The sequence below is a fragment of the Mytilus edulis genome, unplaced genomic scaffold (assembly GCF_963676685.1).
Source record: "Mytilus edulis unplaced genomic scaffold, xbMytEdul2.2 SCAFFOLD_686, whole genome shotgun sequence".
Lineage (NCBI taxonomy): Eukaryota > Metazoa > Mollusca > Bivalvia > Mytilida > Mytilidae > Mytilus > Mytilus edulis.
Genome location: NW_027267063.1, coordinates 1 through 21406, shown reverse-complemented (window position 1 = coordinate 21406; position 21406 = coordinate 1). Strand labels below are relative to the sequence as shown.

The window sequence follows — 21406 nt, the reverse complement described above, 5'->3', positions numbered from 1 at the left end:
TGCTAGAAAATATAAAACATATAAAAAATACAAAAGTTGCTGCCTATACAATATGATTATTTGAAAAAACAAGAAATTGAATGTGTTATCATCTGACTATCACGAACAACACTAAGGATGTTGCATGGAGAACTAGGAACAGCTTACCCTTCGATCCGGAGCACTTGAGTTAATCCCACGTTTTTGTGGAGACCGTGTTGTCCAGTCTTTAGTTTTCTTTATAGTGTTTTTTGACTTATCAGAGTATCCGTTTTTTTCTCTCACTTGTTTGTGATTCAAAAATTTTGAATGCCGCCCCATAGTATCTTTTACCTCTCATTTTGTATTAGTATAAAACTGTATAATGATACTATAAAGGTACAATATGTCTTAACTATTTTGATGAAAAAAAAACCAAAATTATAAAATAATGTCAGTTTATTTCAACCAAGAATTTTGTATTTAACATATTTTCCATAAAAATAACATGTATAGCAATTTTTTAGGCAATACAATCGTAAGACATTAAACCAAACCAAATCAATTCATTTCATATATATTCAATTATCCCAAAACTTCTAAATACTCTGTATCATTGTTAGAACTAGCATCTGAATAAATATGTGAACGTTTCTTTGATCCACGTAGAGATTCATTCTGATGGAAGTTTATGTTAGTAATGTTTTTGCATCCAGCACTTTGTTTAATAATATCGTAGTTGGACATTTCTTCGTAACTGCTAGACGTTCGTAGATTTTCGTACTGTTCCATAATTTGTTCATTGTTAATGGTGGTATTTTCTGTATCTATATACTCGTAGTGTGGAATGGACTCCTCTGTATTTGTAGGTACTGCTGGTGTTTTTCTTGCTGTAACTTGTGATCCTTGTTTCTTGCTTCTACGTAACTTTATAAAGATGATTGCCAAACATATGAGCGTGAGAACAAAACCAACCAAGCCACCAAATGTCGATGTAAACAAGCTTTCATAACGCATATTTGTTGACAAATAATTTGCGTCAGCTATGATGGATAGTATAAACAATTATTTCAAGCATGCATTATTCAAAGAAAACGTAAAACGAGTATCTACCATTGCTTAAATCTACGCTATCTTGTCACTGGTAGATAATTGTCTCATTAGCAACCATACCACGTCTTCTGACTATTATATATACCTTTAAAAGGAGACACAGTTTCAAAGTTTATTACACTGAATATACAAGAATATCATGTCTTTGTTAAAATTCAGATCAAAACAGATCAAGGCAGGTTTTGGATTTGAAAACAAAATCACTTTGAAATCGATAAATAGTTTTGTGTGTGTGAAATTGAGAACCATGTTCACTGATGTAAATAGAAATTATAAATGTTTTTTAACATTATTTTGATAAAAAAATACATAAAAACTTTCAAACGTTTATAAGAATCTGAAACAATATTTTACAATTATGTCTATTGAGATAACTATGTATTCGCAGTTTTAATCACACCGCAAATATATCAGGAATATGTGTGTTTCATGTGGGGGAAAAATCAACACAAAAAGTTCTAATATATATTCAAAATGATATGTGTTAAGCAACAACCATTCATTTTTTATTTGTTTTGTGAAGGAGAAAAAAATACATGCTTTTTCAAAACAAATAATATAACTTTTACCCACATTAGAACAAATTTGTTCTCGAAGAGAAATATGTGTGTTTTGGGATAGCTACAATTAACGCAATCTGTATGCAGTACAACCTAAACCTATAACAGTCATCTTTATTTCGGCTGTATTTGACGGACACAAATGTACTGTAAGGTTTAAGATGTATGATGCTCGTTTGAAGTTGAGTTAATATGAATAAGACACATGAACATCATTACCTTTAACTACACACTCAATGAAATCGGTGGTATCATTGATAATAAATCGACACTTACTATCATTACAAGTACTTCCAGTCCATCCTGGCTGACAGGTACAGTTACCGGTCCCGTGATTGCAAATACCATTTTCACATTCACATTTCTCTTGGCAGCCAACACCAAAATATTGATAGTTACATGCTGCAAAAATGAAATTACTGACAGTTTCAGTAGAATTTTAGTAGAAAAAGATGAGCAACTTAACAGAAGAATAAGGAAGGAAAGAGATATGGCAATTCGAGGGATGTCACAAAGTAAAGTGAACAAAAAGTCAGTAACATTAAAAGTTTGTGTTTTTTTTAAAGAACTTAGTAAAAAAAAAGATGATATTGAATTATCACTTTAAATACATTTTTCAAAGTGTCTTTTTGATTGATATTGGTTTATTCGAAAGAACTATCCATACTTTGCATGGTTAAACATGTTTTAGGAATTTTGGTCCTCAATGCTCTTCAACTTCGTACTTTATTTGGCCTTTTTAACTATTTTGGATTCGAGCGTCACTGATGAGTCTTTTGTAGACGAAACGCGCGTCTGGCGTATATACAAAATTTAGTCCTGGTATCTATGATGAGTTTATTTAAATGAATCTCATTGAATAATATTAAAAGATACCTTTTTAAACAGTTTAAAAACATATCTTATTTTTAAAGAATATTTCAAAACTTTTCTCTTATAGATTCGAACGATTGCACACTGATTACATGTGATTTTATATCGTTCAACTTGTATGACTGGCTGTTCTGTGACATTTTGTTAGTCTCAGAAAAAATGACGAATGAAGAGTTTTGCTTAATTGTTGTAATGTCAAAGTAATTCATGATGCAGTTTCTTTCCGCAAAGACAAACAATAATGTTTACAAAAGTAATTTACATAAACGAGTTGAGTCTAAGAACAAACCGTTATAACTGTGACCATAAGCAAATAACTCGAGCAAGGAAAACTTTTTTTATCACTAAACATAGAACAAGAGACAAATTGTGTTGATATTAAATTTATCAATGATAATAAATCGAGACTTACTATCATTACAGGTTTTTCCAGTCCATCCAGGCTGACAGGTACAGTTTCCGGTCACGTGATTGCAGATACCATTTTCACATTCACATTTCTCTTGGCAGCCAACACCAAAATATGGATAGTTACATGCTGCAAAAATGAAATTACTGACAGTTTCAGTAGAATTTTAGTAGAAAAAGATGAGCAACTTAAACAGAAGAATAAGGAAGGAAAGAGATATGGCAATTCGAGGGATGTCACAAAGTAAAGTGAACAAAAAGTCAGTAACATTAAAAGTGTGTGTTTTTTTTCAAAGAACTTAGTTAAAAAAAGATGATATTGAATTATTATTCTAAATACATTTTTCAAAGTGTCTTTTTGTTTGATATTGGTTTATTCGAAAGAACTAACCATACTTTGTATGGTTAAAAATGTATTAAATTAATCTCATTGAATAATATTAAAAGATACTTTTTTAACAGTTTTAAAACATATCTTATTTTAAAAGAATATTTCAAATTTTTCTCTTATAGATTCGAACGATTGCACACTGATTACATGTGATTTTATATCGTTCAACTTGTATGACTGGCTGTTCTGTGACATTTTGTCCGTCTCAGAAAAAAATGACGAATGAAGAGTTTTGCTTAATTGTTGTAATGTCAAAGTAATTCATGATGCAGTTTCTTTCCGCAAAGACAAACAATAATGTTTACTAAAGTAATTTACATAAACGAAGGAGTTGAGTCTAAGAACAAACCGTTATAACTGTGACCATAAGCATATACCGCGAGCAAGGAGAACTTTTTTTTTATCCCTAACATAGCACAAGAGACAAACTGTGTTGATCTTAAATTTATCAACGATAATAAATCGAGACTTACTATCATTACATGTTTTTCCAGTCCATCCAGGCTGACAGGTACAGTTTCCGGTCACGTGATTGCAGATACCATTTTCACATTCACATTTATCTTGGCAGTCAACACCAAAATATGGATAGTTACATGCTGCAAAATAAGATTTCTTGTACAACTTATTCTTACAACTTACCAGGAAAATGAGTTTTACTGTCATATGCCTATAATGGAAACCGTTACAAGTTAAGAGAGGCGAAAAATACTGAAGGGATATTCAAAAATCATACGTCGAACACGTCAAACTGACAATGCCATGGTAAAAAAATAAACAACGAAAAACGGCGAAAGGCAAACAGCAGTACACAAAACTCGACCATGAAAACAAAAAACTGAGCAACACCAAACCTACCCAAAAACCGGGTGTGATCTTATGTGATCTGGAAGTATGAGCAGATCTGCATTCTTTCTTTCTTTAAGGAATTTAATAACTTAAAGAGTATAATTGCTCTGATTTACTGAACAAATCACGATACAGAGATATTCAAATATAAACAAGCTGTAATTTAATATTTAACGGTGCAATACATTGGAAATGGAAAAAAATATTCTTCGTTACAAAACGTATAGAAAAACTCATTACACTAGTATTACATTTGTAAAAAAAATATCAAAGCGTATTAAACGGATTAACGTTCTAAAATGTAATACTTGGTCGATTACATTCAGACTTTTTAGTTTATCTATAAATGTAGTAGGTAATTTATAAAGAATTAAAAGAGTGAAATGTAACCCCAACAGATTGCTAAAAAACATTATATTGCGAGTTGTTTATCATATTAAAGTTTTTTTTTCACTGATCGCACATAAAGCTTGATAATTCCAAAAAAAATAATTAACTAGTGCAGGTGCAACTGCGAAATTTACGACAGTTTCAGAAGAATATAAGTAGAAAAAGATGAACAACTTAACAGAAGAATTTAGAAGAAACGAGATATATGGTATTCGAGTGATAGTATACAGAGTAAAGTGATCAAAAAGTCACTTTAAAAGTATTTTTTACGAACTTAGCAGAAAAAGAAAGAGTGTCAATATAGATTAATTATTTTGAATACATTTGTCAAAGTGGCTTTGATTGATCTTAGTTTATTCGAAAGAACTACACATACTTTGTATGGTTAAAAATGTATAAAATAAATTCTCCTTGAATGATATTCATAGATACTTTTTTTAAACAGGACAATAATTAAAAAAACATATCTTATTGTAAAAGAATATTTCAAAACTTTTCTCCTATTGATTCGAACGATTGCACACTGATTAAAGGTGAGTTGATATCGTTTAACTTGTATGACTGGCTCTCCTGTAACTTTATGTCCGTCTCAGAATAAGTTGATGAATGAAGGTGTTTGCTTATTTGTAGTAAAGTCAAAGTAATTCATGATGCAGTTTATTCCCGCAAATACAAAAATAATGAATACTAATAAGTAGTTTACACAGACGAAAGGGTTGGGTTTAAGAACAAACCGTTATAACTGTGACCAAAGGCATATTCCTCGTACAAGGAGAACCTTTATATCACTAACATAGCACAAGAGACAAACTGTGTTGATCTTAAATTTATCAATGATAATAAATCGAGACTTACTATCATTACAGGTTTTTCCAGTCCATCCAGGCTGACAGGTACAGTTTCCGGTCACGTGGTTGCAGATACCATTTTTACATTCACATTTCTCTTGGCAGTCAACACCAAAATATTGATATTCACATGCTGCAAAAAAAGACTTCTTATGCAACTTATTCTTGCAACTTACCAGTAAAATGAGTTTTACTGTCGTATGCCTATAATGGAAACCGATACAAATTAAGAAAGCCGAATGATACCGGAGTAAATTCAAAAACAGCCCATATTTGTGTATCAGAAGCATTCTACTTTCCAATAAATAACTAAAAGTTTACATTTTAACAATTTTGTAAAACTGCTATATTTTGGGGCCAAAAAAAGGGTCTTACTTGACCTACTCCTTTGACATTGAACGAGTTACCATGGCAACAAATCATAACTTAATGATTTGCATATTTTGTAAATAGTTCGCGATTTTCCAGGTTTTAATCAAATTTTATGTATATTTTAGATTAAAAAAGTATGTGCGCACCTAAGAAACAACTTTATATTTGGTGAGATTATGTCAATAGTTTTAATAAAGCTTCTGTTAAATTATTTTGTTATTTTTTTGGCTGCGCACGATGTTTCCACAATGGAAATAAAGTTAGAAAACTACATAAATTTTGCATTTTTCATCGTTTTTGTGAAAACAGTACATTTTATGACATAATTGTGACGTCATCAGATAAAAATCTTTCTATGTTTTTCATTTATATTTCTTGACCCTATGCATTTCCAAACATTATGTGCCAATTTGAAATAAATATCAAATATTTTTTGGGCCAAAACCAGACCTTAATGCCCCTACTCATTTATTTATCTATCATAGTAAAACGTATAGAAAAACACATAATAAATAAAACATTGGAACAAATTATTAAAGCGATGTTGAATGGATTAACTTTCGCAAGCTCCTTACATTTTTAAGCATTCCGATGATTAATAAATGGTTTCCTGGGGAAGATCAGTCAAGAAAAGCGCTCCGGACGCAGTATTTTGAGTTTTATTTTTAAATAAAGAGCTACGATTAAAGAGCTGGACAAATAATATCTAACAACAACAAAAAATACAACCATTCTAATATTAATAACTTTACATTATATTCCTATCATGAAACAAATGTCTGGTTAATCGAGGGAATGCCACAGCCAGAATTGAATGTTGAAATTGGGGTAATCCCTAATTAAATACAAACTGAGTCACAGTTATCAGTAACTTTTCTGCGATTTTTGTCGGGTTGAGAAGTAAAACATGTACAGTTACCAATAATGTGACCAAAATTGACATTTGTTACAACTTCATACGTGTTGAAACCCGTGACCAAAATATCGGCAAATGAGTCAAATAAAAAAATCCCGGCTTAATATGATCATAAGACTGTAATGTCTGTAAAATTTAAGTTTTACGTACAAAATTGAACTGTCAATCTTTATATAGGATAGAAAAATATTGTTATCAAGACAATATTTGAAATGGAAAATATATAGAAATATTCTGGTACCATCAAAACTGTCGAAAATATTAAAAGTCTTTAAAGCATTTTTTTCCTCAATTTTGGTACATAATGTTAATAATTTTCAGACATAATAATTAAACTCATCAAACATACCAGGCTTTAAATATCTGCACGCGAAGCTTTTTGTTCAATCATGGCAAGGGCATGTAAAATTTGGTACGCCAGACACGCGTTCTGTGTAAAAAGACTTGTAGGCGACTCTCGAATCAAAAAAGTTAAATCGAGTAAAGTTGAAAACCATAGAATAAATTTGAAATGAAGTAATCAAAATTAAATAGATACAAATAAGGTAAAAAATATAGCCATTTAATTTTGTTTAAGGATGCATTTTTCTGACGTTTCAGTCTCGTTGAAATCTAGTTGTGGAATTATTTCCAAAACATGTGATACAAGTGGAAAATATCAATGAATTTAAAAAATGTTATAATCAAACTTGAACTCTGTGAAAAAAAATTGTATTTACAATTAGCAGTTTTTGAGTAATAATTTTTCAAATTTAATTACCAAACAAGTCAGTCTTTTTAGCCAAAATATTGAGAAAATGGGTGAGGGGCACAACATATGAATTTACCAGAAACATGTATATCCCATATAATTTTTTTCTTTTTAAATTTCTTAGATATATAGTTTTTCAATCATTTACAACAAAGAAGTTGAAATTATATGCATTTTGTTCTAAAAATAAAGAAAAATCACACATTTACAAAATTGACAGTACGGTAAATTTGACAGGAAAAAGCAACAAAATATGATAAAACTTTCTTATATCAACACCTACCTTTAGTGTTTTTTAAGTTGAATTTATTCAGTTTGGTCCACTTTATGTTTATTGAAAGTATGTAAAAAAGTTTAATTGTGGAACTGTGATTTTTTTCACGAAAATAGCTCAAAAATGGACAAAAATTGATAAAAAATGGGAAATTCATCAAAATAGCTTACTTTCAAGGGGCATTTATTTTGTAAAGTTTTAAAAGTATAAATTGTTGAATTTCATTGTGTAAGTCATAAGAGCGAAACATTAAGTTTATTGTTTGAATCAACTTAAAGGGGCACTAGCTGTCAAAATCATATTCACCGATTGACCCAAATTCTCATATTTGATTTATAACATACTAAAACACATATTTAACTTATAATAAGTCTTAAATAAACAGTTAATAGTGCATATACTAAATAATATAAATCAGAACTTTTTGTGTATCTCAGTCGAGACCACGAAAACTATCGACGGTCACATAACATGATATAAACTTAAACATACATTTAAATAGGCATGGTCCTCGTGCAAATGAATTTTTCTTTGCTATTTGATTTCGTGTTTTATCTTAATTTTTTTCTCTCGATTATACCTGTATACGAATGATTTTTTTTTGCAGATCGAATCAGTCAATCAAATGATTTACCTTTATTACACTTTCAATGTTGAAATTCTTTTCTTTTAATAATCTTACCCGCATCAAGCATGTGTTATCCATCTATAGCTAAGGGGTTGAAATGGAGTCCACATGAATACGTATTCAATGAGGTCGAACTATTTACTTGCAAGTGATTAATTCATCATCGACATTTCTTTGTTTATTTTGACAAAATTTACCATACTGGCTATACTTAAAGGGGAAATATTATTTCATTATTTCACTTTCATAAATGAATGAACCAAAACAAATCAGATTTTTTTTCAGGTATCTCGTAGCTTGTGCCCTTTAAATAATCTTTAAATTACAACCAACAAAGAAATATACGGCTACAAATGTATAATCTGACACCAACAGACAGCAGAAATGTACGGAAGTATTTTTATTTCAAATTGTCTTACATTTATCGACTTTTTGTCTATATTTAGTATTCCAGTGGAAGCATGAGACTGGAATTCTTGTAAGACAATCGAATATAAAAAGATAATAAAAGTTATATTCTCAATAATACGGTAAAATTAAAAAAATATATATATTGGTTGATCGAATATCACTTAAATAATATATAGCCAGGCACAGGTATGTGCAACAATTGGATACACATGATAGATATTCATACGTTTAATGCATTGTCTTCCCGTCCAACCAGTAAAACATTCAGTTACCAGTGATGTGATTACAATTACCTCTGACACAATAACCGACTTGTTGACAATCTTTACTAAAATATCAATTTGCGCAGGCTGAATTATGAGACCTAATATGATAATTAATTTGTAAAATTCACTTTTATCATATTATAAGTTGACTTTGCGTACATTTGTCAACTTCAATGTTTAATTAGAGAAAACATCTACTGTTCAATTTATCAACTTTGAAAGAGTTTTAATAGTAAAATGTTCAACCCAATAATTTAATTACCAACTTCGACGTTAACAAGCAAATAAATACAACTGATGCGTGTTTACCATGGTTGCATTTTGTTCCAGTCCACCCAACTGAACAGTCACATTTTCCAGTCACAGGGTCACATACACCATGCTCACATTTACACAGTTCCAAACAGCGTTCTCCAAAATATGGAAATTTGCATGCTGAAAAATTAAATGTTTTAAAATACGGACAATGTATGATAAACATTGTGTTTCTCTTTAAGTTGACACTCTAAAAAGAATCATAGTTATAAACTAGCATGTCATTAGAAGTAAATGTCGCGTTTTGAAGCTATGTGTCCATTAAGAGAATTTGATAACTAGAAAAGTATTTAATGAATTGCCATTTTAATTATACAACGAATGTCACTGATATATCGTTAGTGAATTGCCTCATGTCGACCTTATAACAAACATTGTTGACAGATCTTGACACTGCCGACGCAACACAACTAGGTTTCTCCTTTCTCGGCTTTGACGAGGCGAACAAAAAGCAATAATAGGAATAACGAAATACAGCAGTACAAGAGACCACGTCGGCCATCAACAGACTTTGACCTGTACTGACGGACAAAAGTTTTTAAGTCGCTACATCGGATAATTTTGTCAAAGAATAATACTGATCTTATTTGTATATTAAAAAAATCATATGATAAATTGTTATTATTATTATTACATTTGTATCTTGAAAAGAGAATTTATTGCAACAAAAATGTTTCATAAGAAGATTATTCAACCGGCTTGTTTTATTTATATTTTATTTATATCTTTTGATTTGTTTGGCTAAGGAGTTGCATAAATATGCAATTAAAAACCGCTAATTTAAAACTAACGTGTCGTTAGAAGTAAATGTCGTGTTTGAAGTATAGTGTCGTTGACCTTATATCATGTTATCTGTTATTCTAAGTCGGAAATGTAAGCAATAAAGGTGCGAAATCTAGCATACATTCTCAACGTGATTGATCGTACAATATTGGTAGTAGAGTCAGAAACAGAGTCATAATAATAGTATTTATTCGTAATTTCAATGTATTTTTCAACTGTGTATAGAAGCTCCCTTTAAAAGTTTTCTTTTCTTTCACTAAAATTGTTTCTAGAAAAATTAACAAAAGTTTAAGGCATGAATTATTGGTACGGACACAATATTCAAAAATAATTACCTTTCCGAAATTGTTATATGATTTTGTAAAACCCTAGTATAGTAAAAGAAAACCTAGTAGTACCAAAAATATTATAAAAATTACCTTCGTTGCAGCAGTCACCTTTCCACCCAAATGGACATTTACAATTGCTACCGTCAAATACACCACCATTGTAACAGTACTGATTACAAGCTGAAGATTGCCATATTTCATTGTCCGCTTTACGACAATATGTTTTTTTGCAATATGCATAGCTTTGTTTCTTTGGACAGCAAATAACCCTTTCTCTTTTTCTTGTTCCTCCTCCACAATTTTGTGAACAACCACCCCACGGCTCCCATGAACCAAAGCTACAATGCCTACAAGTTTGCCCATATCTGATTATAAATAGGGCTATTACTGAAAAACAATACATATACAACATTTTTAAAAGTAAATCACATGAGTAGGGTGATGCTACCCACTCTAACTGGGAGTTATTGGAAGTATTTTGTTTTTATATGCACGCGTTTAAGTATTCATTTCCAAGTTATAACATGTTTTATATTATATTGGTAATTTTTGCTTTGAAATAATTTAGATTAATTCATATGTTTTATTAAAAATCGGATGTTTTATATTTTCAACCATTGTTTGAATATAAACAATCATTTAAATCAATTGATAAGCTATTGTTGTTGTAGGATGTATTGCTTTGTTTAACAAGTGCTGTTTCCCTTCTTTGAAATCATTTTTGATTGATATTGAATACATCGACATCACTGAATCATAGGATATTAAACGTGATATGATCTGCGTTCTTGTTAAACCCATGTCAAAATACTTCAATCAAATTGATCTAAATAGAAATGCATTGAAAAAATGAAGAAAAAAAAAGTTTAATAATTTCATGCGTTCGAGGCGCTTTTCTGGATTTAACTTCATCAGGAACGCTCAAAGCCAAACATTTGAATTCCTAAGATGTATTAAGGTATATTAGCTGTCAAATTGTTTTCTCGTATTTTTATCAAACTGTCGTATAAAAAAATATATTATACTTTATTTGAATTTTGGTGGATAGTTGATAACATTTATTCAAGATAACATTTATACAAGACCTCTTCATTTCTTTTACAAAATATATATCCAAATTTAAACTATTTACAATAAATACAATTATGGACTCGTTATACTGTATCAGCATCTAATCAACTATGCATTGACTTACAGTAACAGGTACGTAGATGAGTTATCTTGCAGATTTACATACTATTTTGCAAGCAATTTGAAGATTTGGTACCTTTAATAAGTTCGAAATATGTATGAGACTTTAATATTTTCGGATCAACAGAACATTAATTATTCTGTAGAAAGAAGTACAATTATTAAGAATTCACGTAAAAATGGGAAAAAAATGAAAATGTGGCTTCAAATTGCCTTTTCTCAAAAACGTTTCCTACTAATTTTTTTAAATGATTGATATGATATTGCCAATAAAATTCTGTTTTATTTGTATACAAGTCATATGAGATCACCGAATAAATCTTTGCTGTGTAAACTCCTCAAGTGTTTCTGTTGCACAAAAATACGTCCAAAAATCAGATTTCTAGGGGTGACGTCACAATTATTTTTGGCTTTTAAAAAAAAAAAATTCCAGGCTGTACAGAAATTTTTTAACAATTAAAACTAAAAACGAATTAGGTGACTCCTTTTACATTTTATATCAATAACACAGATATTCAGCATATTTTTTAAAAGTAATTTGTATGTCAGAATTTTGAAAAATGTTCATTTATTGATAATTAACCTTTCTGAAATTGTTCATTTATAAATTTTTAACTCATCTTCTTCGGCAAAGTTGACCTTACACAGCTACTTTTGCATAGGTACTATTTCTGTACTTAAAATCTGTAGTACTGGAAATTTACTTTTAATATTAAGTACTATTTCTTTACTTTAAAATTATTGTAATATTTAGGTACTTGTATTTTCCAGTACTTGATTTGTACCTTAAATATTGGTACAAAAATAATACCAATAATGATCACAGTATTCCATGTTGGAACATGATAACTTTATGTGATTTGAAAAAGATAAACTTTCAAAATGCTGAAAATGTAACCATGTAACCAAAAATCTGTAGTACTTAAATTTCAAGTACAAATCAAGTACTATAAAATGCAGGTACCTACATGTTACAATAATTTTAAAGTAACAAAATAGTACTGAATATTAAAAGTAAATTTACAGTACTACAGATGTTTGGTACAGAAATAGTACCTATGCAAAAGTAGCTGTGTAGATAGATTTTGCTATTTTGTATGTACTTTTTTTGTTATATAGCTCTTTAACTGTTTAGGTTCTTATTTGTCTTTCAAATATTCGGAAATGAGCGTTCCTTGTTATTTTCTTTTCTATATCTCTGAAAGTATAAACGTTTTATGGATATTTTTTTTCGATTTTCATGTGCAGTTTCTCATGTTCTAGTTTTATGCATCCATTTACGTTTGTTTGACTTTTATGGAACAGCAAACTCATAAAAGGTTAAAATTGCCTGATGAACTTCAGTTAAATAACAACGAGTTCGTTCTTTCAATGCAAAACTAAAAACACAACAAAATAATTAAATTTTAGTGCATACCGAGATGAACCGGACATTATCGGAATTCATTTAAAAAAAATCATATTCAACTTTTACTGAAATATTTTAGATGATCAAAATATGCCACTTGATTAGAAAAAGAGGGATGAAAGATACCAAAGGGACAGTCAAACTCGTAAATCTAAAACAAACTGACAACGCCATAGCTAAAAATGAAAAAGACAAACAGAAAAACAATAGTACACATGACACAACATAGAAAACTAAAGAATAAACAACACGAACCCCACCAAAAACTAGGGGTGATCTCAGGTGCTGCGGAAGAGTAAGCAGATCCTGCTCCACATGTGGCACCCGTCGTGTTGCTTATGTGATTACAAATCCGGTAAATAGTCTAATTCGGTAGGTCACATTCATGAAAGGGAAGGGGATTGTAGTTACGACGTAAGAAACATATCCGATATCATTTGTGAAACGGTTATTCCATAACGGTCAACCAACTCGTGATGGCGTCCGTAAAATGTACGAAGGGATGATTTCAACTTCACCATTTGGAACTCTTGGTTTAATAGCTTCCTTGTGAGCAGTAACCCTCTATCAAGAAAATCATGATAGGAAATGCAAGCACGGGAATATCGTATCAAGTGGTAGATATGTACCCGGTATGCAGGTGCTGCTGGAATGTTGCTACTTAGAAATGGAAAGTTCACAATTGGGAAGCTGAAATCATCTCTTTTGTCGTAAAGTTTTGTTTTCAACCGAAAGATGGTGTTTCATATCACGAAATCAAAATGAAGGTTTTTCAATTACATTGACATCATTATTTATGACTTAGATATTTTATCATGTTACGACGAATATACGAATATACGAATACTTTATTTCTCATAAAACTACAATAACATAGTTATAGAGAACATATATAAACATAACTATAAGGTACAATTTTTACAAGCATGTGTGAACAATACAATGAAATTAACTTGGAGGACTGACTTTAACATTTATAACTTTGATAAATTTACATAGTTTTTCTAATATTACAATATTACATGAATTAAACAGTTGATTAAATTTATAGATATTAGGGTTTGACCAGCAGTATGTAGGTAAAAATTTCTTTCTTTCAAACATAAAAGATCCACAATTTTTAATGCAATGGTACTCGTCACCAATGTCGTTTGAGTCACAGAGACGACAGAATCTGTCTTCTCTCGGTAAACCCTGCCTCCTTCCAGACTCAATCGACAAGTGGTGACTACCACATCTATATTTGCATAATGTATAAATGAATTTGTAAGGTAAAACAGAAAAATATTTTTCCATTTAAAAATTATTTTTAAAAATACGATATCATAAAGTTTTAGGTGATTCTGCAACAAATGCAAAGCATTCTTGTTGAAACTGATCTTTGAGTTTTTGCTCAATACATTTTGACACCCATTTATCAGCAAACTGTGCATTCCATATATTGGACATACCACAATTATCAAAAATATTTTTAATATATGATATCCACTTAGTGTCTATTCCGTAATCATTATAATATAAAAACACAAGTTTATATAATACATCAGATTTTCCGTTCTTCCCCATTAAGAAGTCTACTCCAGAAATGAATCATTCGCAGTTTTACAGACACAGTAATAGGGTATCTGCCAAGTTCTGCATACACTATGAAATTTGTAGTAGACTGTTTTAAATGTAAAATCATTTTACAAAATTGTAAATGTACACGTTCAAGAATGTCTATATTTTCAAAACCACATATTTCTGATCCATATAACAATATTGGTAAAACCATTTTGTCAAATAAATCAAGTTGACATTCTATTGACAAATTGTTTTGTCTATCTTTTTTTAAAACACTATACATAGCTTTTGTGGCTTTTTCTATTAAATATTTTTTATTTGATAAAAAAGATCCACTTCTAGAAAATAAAATACCTAAATATTTGTATTCTTTTACAATTTCAATGTTGTTACAATTAACTGTGAACTTGAGATTTGCTGGCATTCTGCCACTCGAAAAGATCAAAACTTTAGACAAACGTCTATGAAGTTAATATGGTTTATTACTTCAATTATTATAATTCAATCAACATTTACTCCAAATAAAACTTAATTTTGGGTTTCATTCGTTAGCAAAAGGTTAAATCTTATTGTTCAGTAATTTTGAAACAGATACCTGATGCATATATAAGATTAATATTAGTATTAGTATCTGAAAACAAAAATCTTTTTTTTTTTTACCTTCAAAACAAACTCAAACAATTCATAATATATCAAACATCGCAGTTTTTTGTTATCCCGAAATAACATAAAAAAGGTTGGTAACCAAAACAAATATTTTATTTGAAATCAACACTGTCAATGTTTGAAAATGCAAAAGACTTCAAAAACTACGTCGATAAATTTAATTGAAACTGAAAATAAGTGATTGCAAGAGTCGTCAAATTGGTTATTTGATCCTCATTTCTTATTTGTTAAGTATTATTATTAGTTACATCATCGTTTCTTATTCTATATTCCTTATTCGTTACCTTAAGCTTTTCATTACGTCTTTCTTATTTCTTATTCGTTACTTATTACTTATTTGTTACCCATTCGTTACTTATTCCTTTTTCGTAACCTGTTCGTTTCTTATCCGGATTTAATTTGTTTATATTTTTAATGCGTTATTTTCTGTTATTTTTATGTCTCTTGTATTAATTCTTGGTTTAAAGATGTGGAATTACCCTTTTAAAAGTGTATGTTCTCGTTCCTGAACGCGACTGATACATTGTTACTTCTTAGTTGCATGTTTGTTCCTTATTCGATTTTTGTACGTTGATAATTAGGTCTTTCCACTTTTCTGTGGAAAGACTTATTGGTTTTATTCTGATTATTAGGTCTTTCCACTTTTCTGTGAACGATTTGACGATTGAAATGACATTTTAAACCTAATTTTACAACTTTCTTATAAAAATACATGGTTTTTGGTGGAAAGACCTTATGTCCTCAAACATTGTCTAGTTATGTTTATGGTTATGGATAGGTTTTTAATTGTTACTGTTGTTGTTTTTTGGCTGGTGTTGGTTCTTGTTTCGTAGAGGTGCAGTTATCCTATTGGTTAGCGTGTACCCCTCTCCGTGCCGGACTGATACCGAGTTCCCCATTCGCTACTTATTTGTTCCTTTTTCAAGTAACAGGGTATCAATTGAGAGGAGCACTATCCTGAACATTTGCCGTAAAAGGTTAAGCCAAATCCAACAACCTGGAACAATAAAAGTTATTAGTGCATTAAAATACAGAAATGCATGATGAACAAACATGAAACGAATAAGTGACAATGTTCTAGTTTAGCGCGGATATATGTACATAGAATTTTTTGGGGATGCTTTCATCTCAATTAACCAAGAACTAACAGAAGCTACAATAAAAAATGTAAAAAAGGCGCAACGTATAGAAAGCATATAAGGAACGAATATGTAACGAATAAGTAACAGGGAATCAGTCAATCGCGAAAAAATTCTATGTTTTTGATGGAACATTAAAAAGCTGTGCGTTTTTTATATGCATAATAATTTTCACACACTTACTCAAACTTATGATATTGTTGATGCCAATACTATACATGTCATATATGAATTTGTAACTTTTACCTGTTTTGAAAATTGTATATTTCATAACAATTTTTTATTTCATTATTCATGTATGTGTGTCTGTTTGATATTTTGTAATTGTTTGTTATATTTCATTGTATTTCATGAGGACCTCAGGGAAGATTAACTTTATAGCTAACTGTGTAACCCTCTTTAAATAAAGAATTATTATTATTATTATTATTAAAACGGGTACATTCGCGCTAAAAGGGTTATTCCACCATATGAACCAAAAACTAACACCATAGACAAGAAAATAAAAGAAATGAAAGCACTATAAAGATATCAACGTATAAAAAAACGAAAAAGAAACGAATAAGTAACAGTGTTTAAGTCAAGCGCAAACACGGTTACACGCATGCTAATACGAAATATTCACCTACCGAACTAAGACCTAACACAAGAGACAATAACATTAAAGAGAATAAATTATCAAAAAGCTTCAACCTTTAAAAATAGAATAAGGTGTCAGTCGAGCGCGAAAACGGGTACATACGCGCTAAAATCCGAACATCGATTAATTATTGTAACCCATATCTTTTAAATAATACGTTGTTTCGAGACCAGATCAGCATTTTAAGGTATGTGGGGACAAATCTAATATCTTACGTCATAGAAAATCTAGCAGGCATCATACGATCGCCACATTTCCAAAAAGTGAAAAACATCATACCATTCGAAGACACGTTTGCATACGTTAAGGAAAGCGTTCAAACAATGAAAAATTAAGGCAACAAATCTTTATCGATTACCAATATCGTAAATCGGAAAGGGAAAAAAAAAGAACAATTCAAAGAAGCAAACATAAACTGAGGAAACCGCATCAAATCTAAATTAAAGCGAGACTAGTTGCGTCGACAGGGTTATCAGCAACACAGACATCTACATTAAGACAGTATGTAATTTCAGTACTTTAGAAGGGGAGGCATATGTCGATGTGAATGCATCATACTAGACTTTATTTGAGGAAATGTAACCATGATAACTAACAATGTCTGGTTGTTACTATATATTAAGATTTGATTTCAACAGTAATCAAAACCAAACAAACCCAGAGTGTTTTTAATTGTAAAATCCAAATTTTGAGTCGCAACAATTGCAATAACATTAACGATACCAATTTTCCTGTTTTTTTGTAAAGACGAGAACGCTTATAATAATATTCAAGGTAATTTAACCGGAGAGCATGAATTTCATTACAACGTCATCTGTCTCCAACGGGACTCGAACTCGGGACCTCTGTGTTACAAGGCAGCGCGTCAACCGACTGAGCTAAAGAAGTACTTCCTTAGACCAACCGCTTACGACTGACTAAGTATATCTACCACATGTTATAAGGGAAGCAATCCTGTCACAATAATCACAAAAAACTGAAAAATTTCCTTAAACTACCAATTCAGGGTCAGGAACCCAACAACGAGATGTCTGATTCGTTTACATATTTCAGGGAAGATAGATCTGAACTTGATGGACATGTCTACCAAATGCCAGATTTGCTCTAAATGCTTTAGTTTCAGAAATATAAGTCAAACACTGCATGTTACCCTTATTTTCTATTTTTAGCCATGTTGGCCATATTGGTTGGCAGGCGGGGGTCATCGGACACGAATTGTAAACTTAATACCCTTATGATGATTGTGACCAAGTGTGGTTAACATTGAACTAGCAATTTCAGAAAAGAACATTTTTGTTAAAAATGACGGCGATGGACGACGACGACAGACGAGACGATGATCGTTCAATTTTTAAGATTAAAAAATACATAACTATCAATTAAGTCTTTTTTGCTTGTGAGTGGGAAGTCTACATTAGGCCGTTCATTTTCCCCGTTTGAATTGTTTACATGTTGATAAACATGACATGAACCATCCAACAATTCATATCGTTTCAGTTGTGTTGTAATTCATCGCTTTTCTCAAAAAACATATCGTTTAGGTTATCATAGATACTAAAATATCTCCTTTTTCTCCTATGTAATTCTCTACAAGATGGTTGTTGAGTCAATTCTCCTCTTCGGTATATTTCATTCCAATTAAACATTGCTCTTATATTTAGCGTAATTATACATCGTATGTCGTATTTAAATTTATTCTGTTAAAGTCGATTTCGGGAAAAGGAAAGCGAAATTATATTATGCATTGTGAAAGGATTAAGAAGGAAATACATAGCTTTTATCAAAAACTTTATATGCATTATAAAACGAGTAATGCTGTTAGTGCACATGTTTCCTTATCAAATAAGAAATACATAAAATGAAAATTCATTTATCCTATAAAAAAAATCATATTTTAAAACTAAAACTCAAAAGAACAACTAAAGCTTGTTTTAACTAAGATTTAAATATTTAATACAATTTCCTGCAAATACAAACAATTGTTATTGCTACATTGTAAGTTGCATTTACATTGGCATCAACTTTATCATAGCTGTTAACGCATGTGCAGCTGTAAATGTTTTTCTTTTGTTGTTGAAAAATTCATTGCGTCAGGTGAAATCATTACACTTGATGTATATATGATTATCCATAAATCTCTGTATACATTGAATCATCATAAGCAGAATTGTCAGAATAGATATGAATATGCGAGATTTGATTCGCGCTCAGTAGAGGTTCGTATTGATTCAAAAGTACGTCTATTGTGTTTTTGCATCCAGCATTTGGTTTCAAAATCATATCGTAGTTTGAAACGTCTTCGTAACTTCCAGACGTAAGAAGACTTTCGTATTTGTCCAAAGCGTTTCTATTGTCATTGTTGATATTTTCTGTGTCTATATACTCGTGATAGAGAGAAGAGTCCTCTACATTGGTTTGAGCGGTTTGTGTATTGCTGGTTGTAGTTTGTGATTCTTGTTTCTTTTGATGACACATTTTCGTACAAATCATTGACGTACAAATAAGTATTAGAATAAAACCAACAATGGACCCAGTTGCTGTCGATATAAACAAGGTTCCAACAGGAGTACTTTCTAATTCTATAATATATATATAGATAAACAAATATTTAAATAATGGCGACGAAGCGAAACTTTAAATTTTGAAATATGCAAACTGAACGAAAAATTTAACAATAATAGAAGTATAACAAAACACAGATATTTGTTTTTAATAAACGTTCATAATTTCATTAAAATATAACTTATGCACTTTATACTATTCATATGCGTTCTTATTTCTGGTAGAGGCCAATAATAATAAGCAAATTCCATACAGTATAGAATGTTTTAAAAGAAATGACACAATGTCAAACAAATAAAACAAACAAAACCAAGAACCTGATTAAAGCGATAACAATGAAAGACAAACCAAAACGGTTAAAGACAGAAACCATCGAGAGTTTCTAATAGTTAAAAAAAGGTACCAGGATTATAATTTAATACGCAAGACGCGCATTTCGTCTAGATTTGACCCATCAGTAACGTTCAAATCAAAAAAGTTATTAAGCCAAACAAGTACAAAGTTGAAGAGCATTGAAAAGCCAAAATTAAAAAAAAAAATGTGCCAAATACGGCTTAAGTAATCTTTGCCTGGGATAAGACAATCAACACAACAGGCTCTTAACATAAGACAGGCATATGATTATTTGGACGATACAGAATTGTTTGTGAGAGTTCAACTCTGTCCGTATCTTGGTAAATAGTTTCACCTGTTATTGAAAATCCATTTCACAGAGAATATCTGATAATGTTCCTTATGTCGTTACTACAATCCCGTTCCCTGCAAAATTAGACTATTTACCAGGTTTGTAATAACACGAGCAACACTGCGGGTGCCAATGTGAAGCATAATTTGCTAACCCTTCCGGAGCACCTGAAATCACTCCCGGTTTTTGATGGGATTTTTGTTGCTTTGTCTTTAGTTTTCTATGATTTGTCTTGTCAGTTTATTTTCGATATATGAATTCAAATGTCCCTGTCCCTCTGGTATCTTTCTCTTCTGCAACACATCATAAAACATAGTAAAACTCAGAGGGAAAGGGCTAAAACTCTGATGATTAATATGAAGCATAGGCTTTCGAAACATACACTTAATTCGATTGTAGCAGTCAACGATCTGATGAACTTACGGCATAACTGTAAAAAAAATAATGACGCATGCACCACCAAAAAGGAATGATGTTTATTACATCCAGACATTTTATTAGAAAAATCTCATTATATACTAAGATATATTTAAGAAGATGTGATGATATCATTTTTTTTTATTATAATGAATCTTACTGTCAGCACAGTTTATTCCAATCCATCCAGGCAAACATGTACATTGTCCTGTCACATGACTGCAATTTCCATTTTCACATTCACACTGCTGTTGACAGCCATTGCCAAAATACTGAATGTCACATGCTGCAAAGTAAAACTTTTCATGTTACAACCAGTAATAAAATCAGCAGTTTTTTTCATTCAAACATATATTACTGAAACTGTCTAAAAATTTTATATATTTGCGAATAATGATTTGTATGATTATGAAATTTATTCGATATGCAGATAAAACTACAACATATAATTAACATATTGTAATACTGCAATATTTAGAAACGAAACGAAAATAAAAGTCATCATTGGTAAAAGATTGTCTTTGATGAGAAACAGTTAACAAACTCCTTACTTTTCTACATGTAGCGACAACAAATGAGTTATACTATATCAAATCATAGCTTTGTTTAGAAATTAAAAATTGAAATTAACTTCAAATTGTAAGAATATCCATAAAAGTATTAGGAAAATGTTGAGCTAATTCAGTTGATGTTGTAAACA

General features: G+C 30.6%; 2 protein-coding genes across 2 annotated transcripts; both read right to left on the bottom strand.

Moving 5' to 3' along the window:
• Nucleotides 1-404: 404 nt before the first annotated feature.
• On the bottom strand, nucleotides 405-10888 carry LOC139504873 (protein draper-like). The gene is made up of 7 exons (XM_071294775.1): nucleotides 10526-10888; nucleotides 9318-9443; nucleotides 5398-5523; nucleotides 3777-3902; nucleotides 2917-3042; nucleotides 1908-2033; nucleotides 405-1001 (listed from the first exon to the last, which is right to left on the bottom strand). The coding sequence occupies exons 1-7, from the start codon at nucleotides 10845-10847 to the stop codon at nucleotides 544-546; spliced, it is 1410 nt and encodes a 469-aa protein (XP_071150876.1). The 5' UTR covers nucleotides 10848-10888; the 3' UTR covers nucleotides 405-543.
• Nucleotides 10889-18813: 7925 nt separating this feature from the next.
• On the bottom strand, nucleotides 18814-20992 carry LOC139504872 (multiple epidermal growth factor-like domains protein 10; the record flags this gene model as incomplete). Its single annotated transcript, XM_071294774.1, is given in 2 exon segments — nucleotides 18814-19621; nucleotides 20867-20992. Coding segments are annotated over 2 exon segments (581 nt in total), but the record flags the coding sequence as incomplete, so codon positions are not given.
• Nucleotides 20993-21406: the final 414 nt, after the last annotated feature.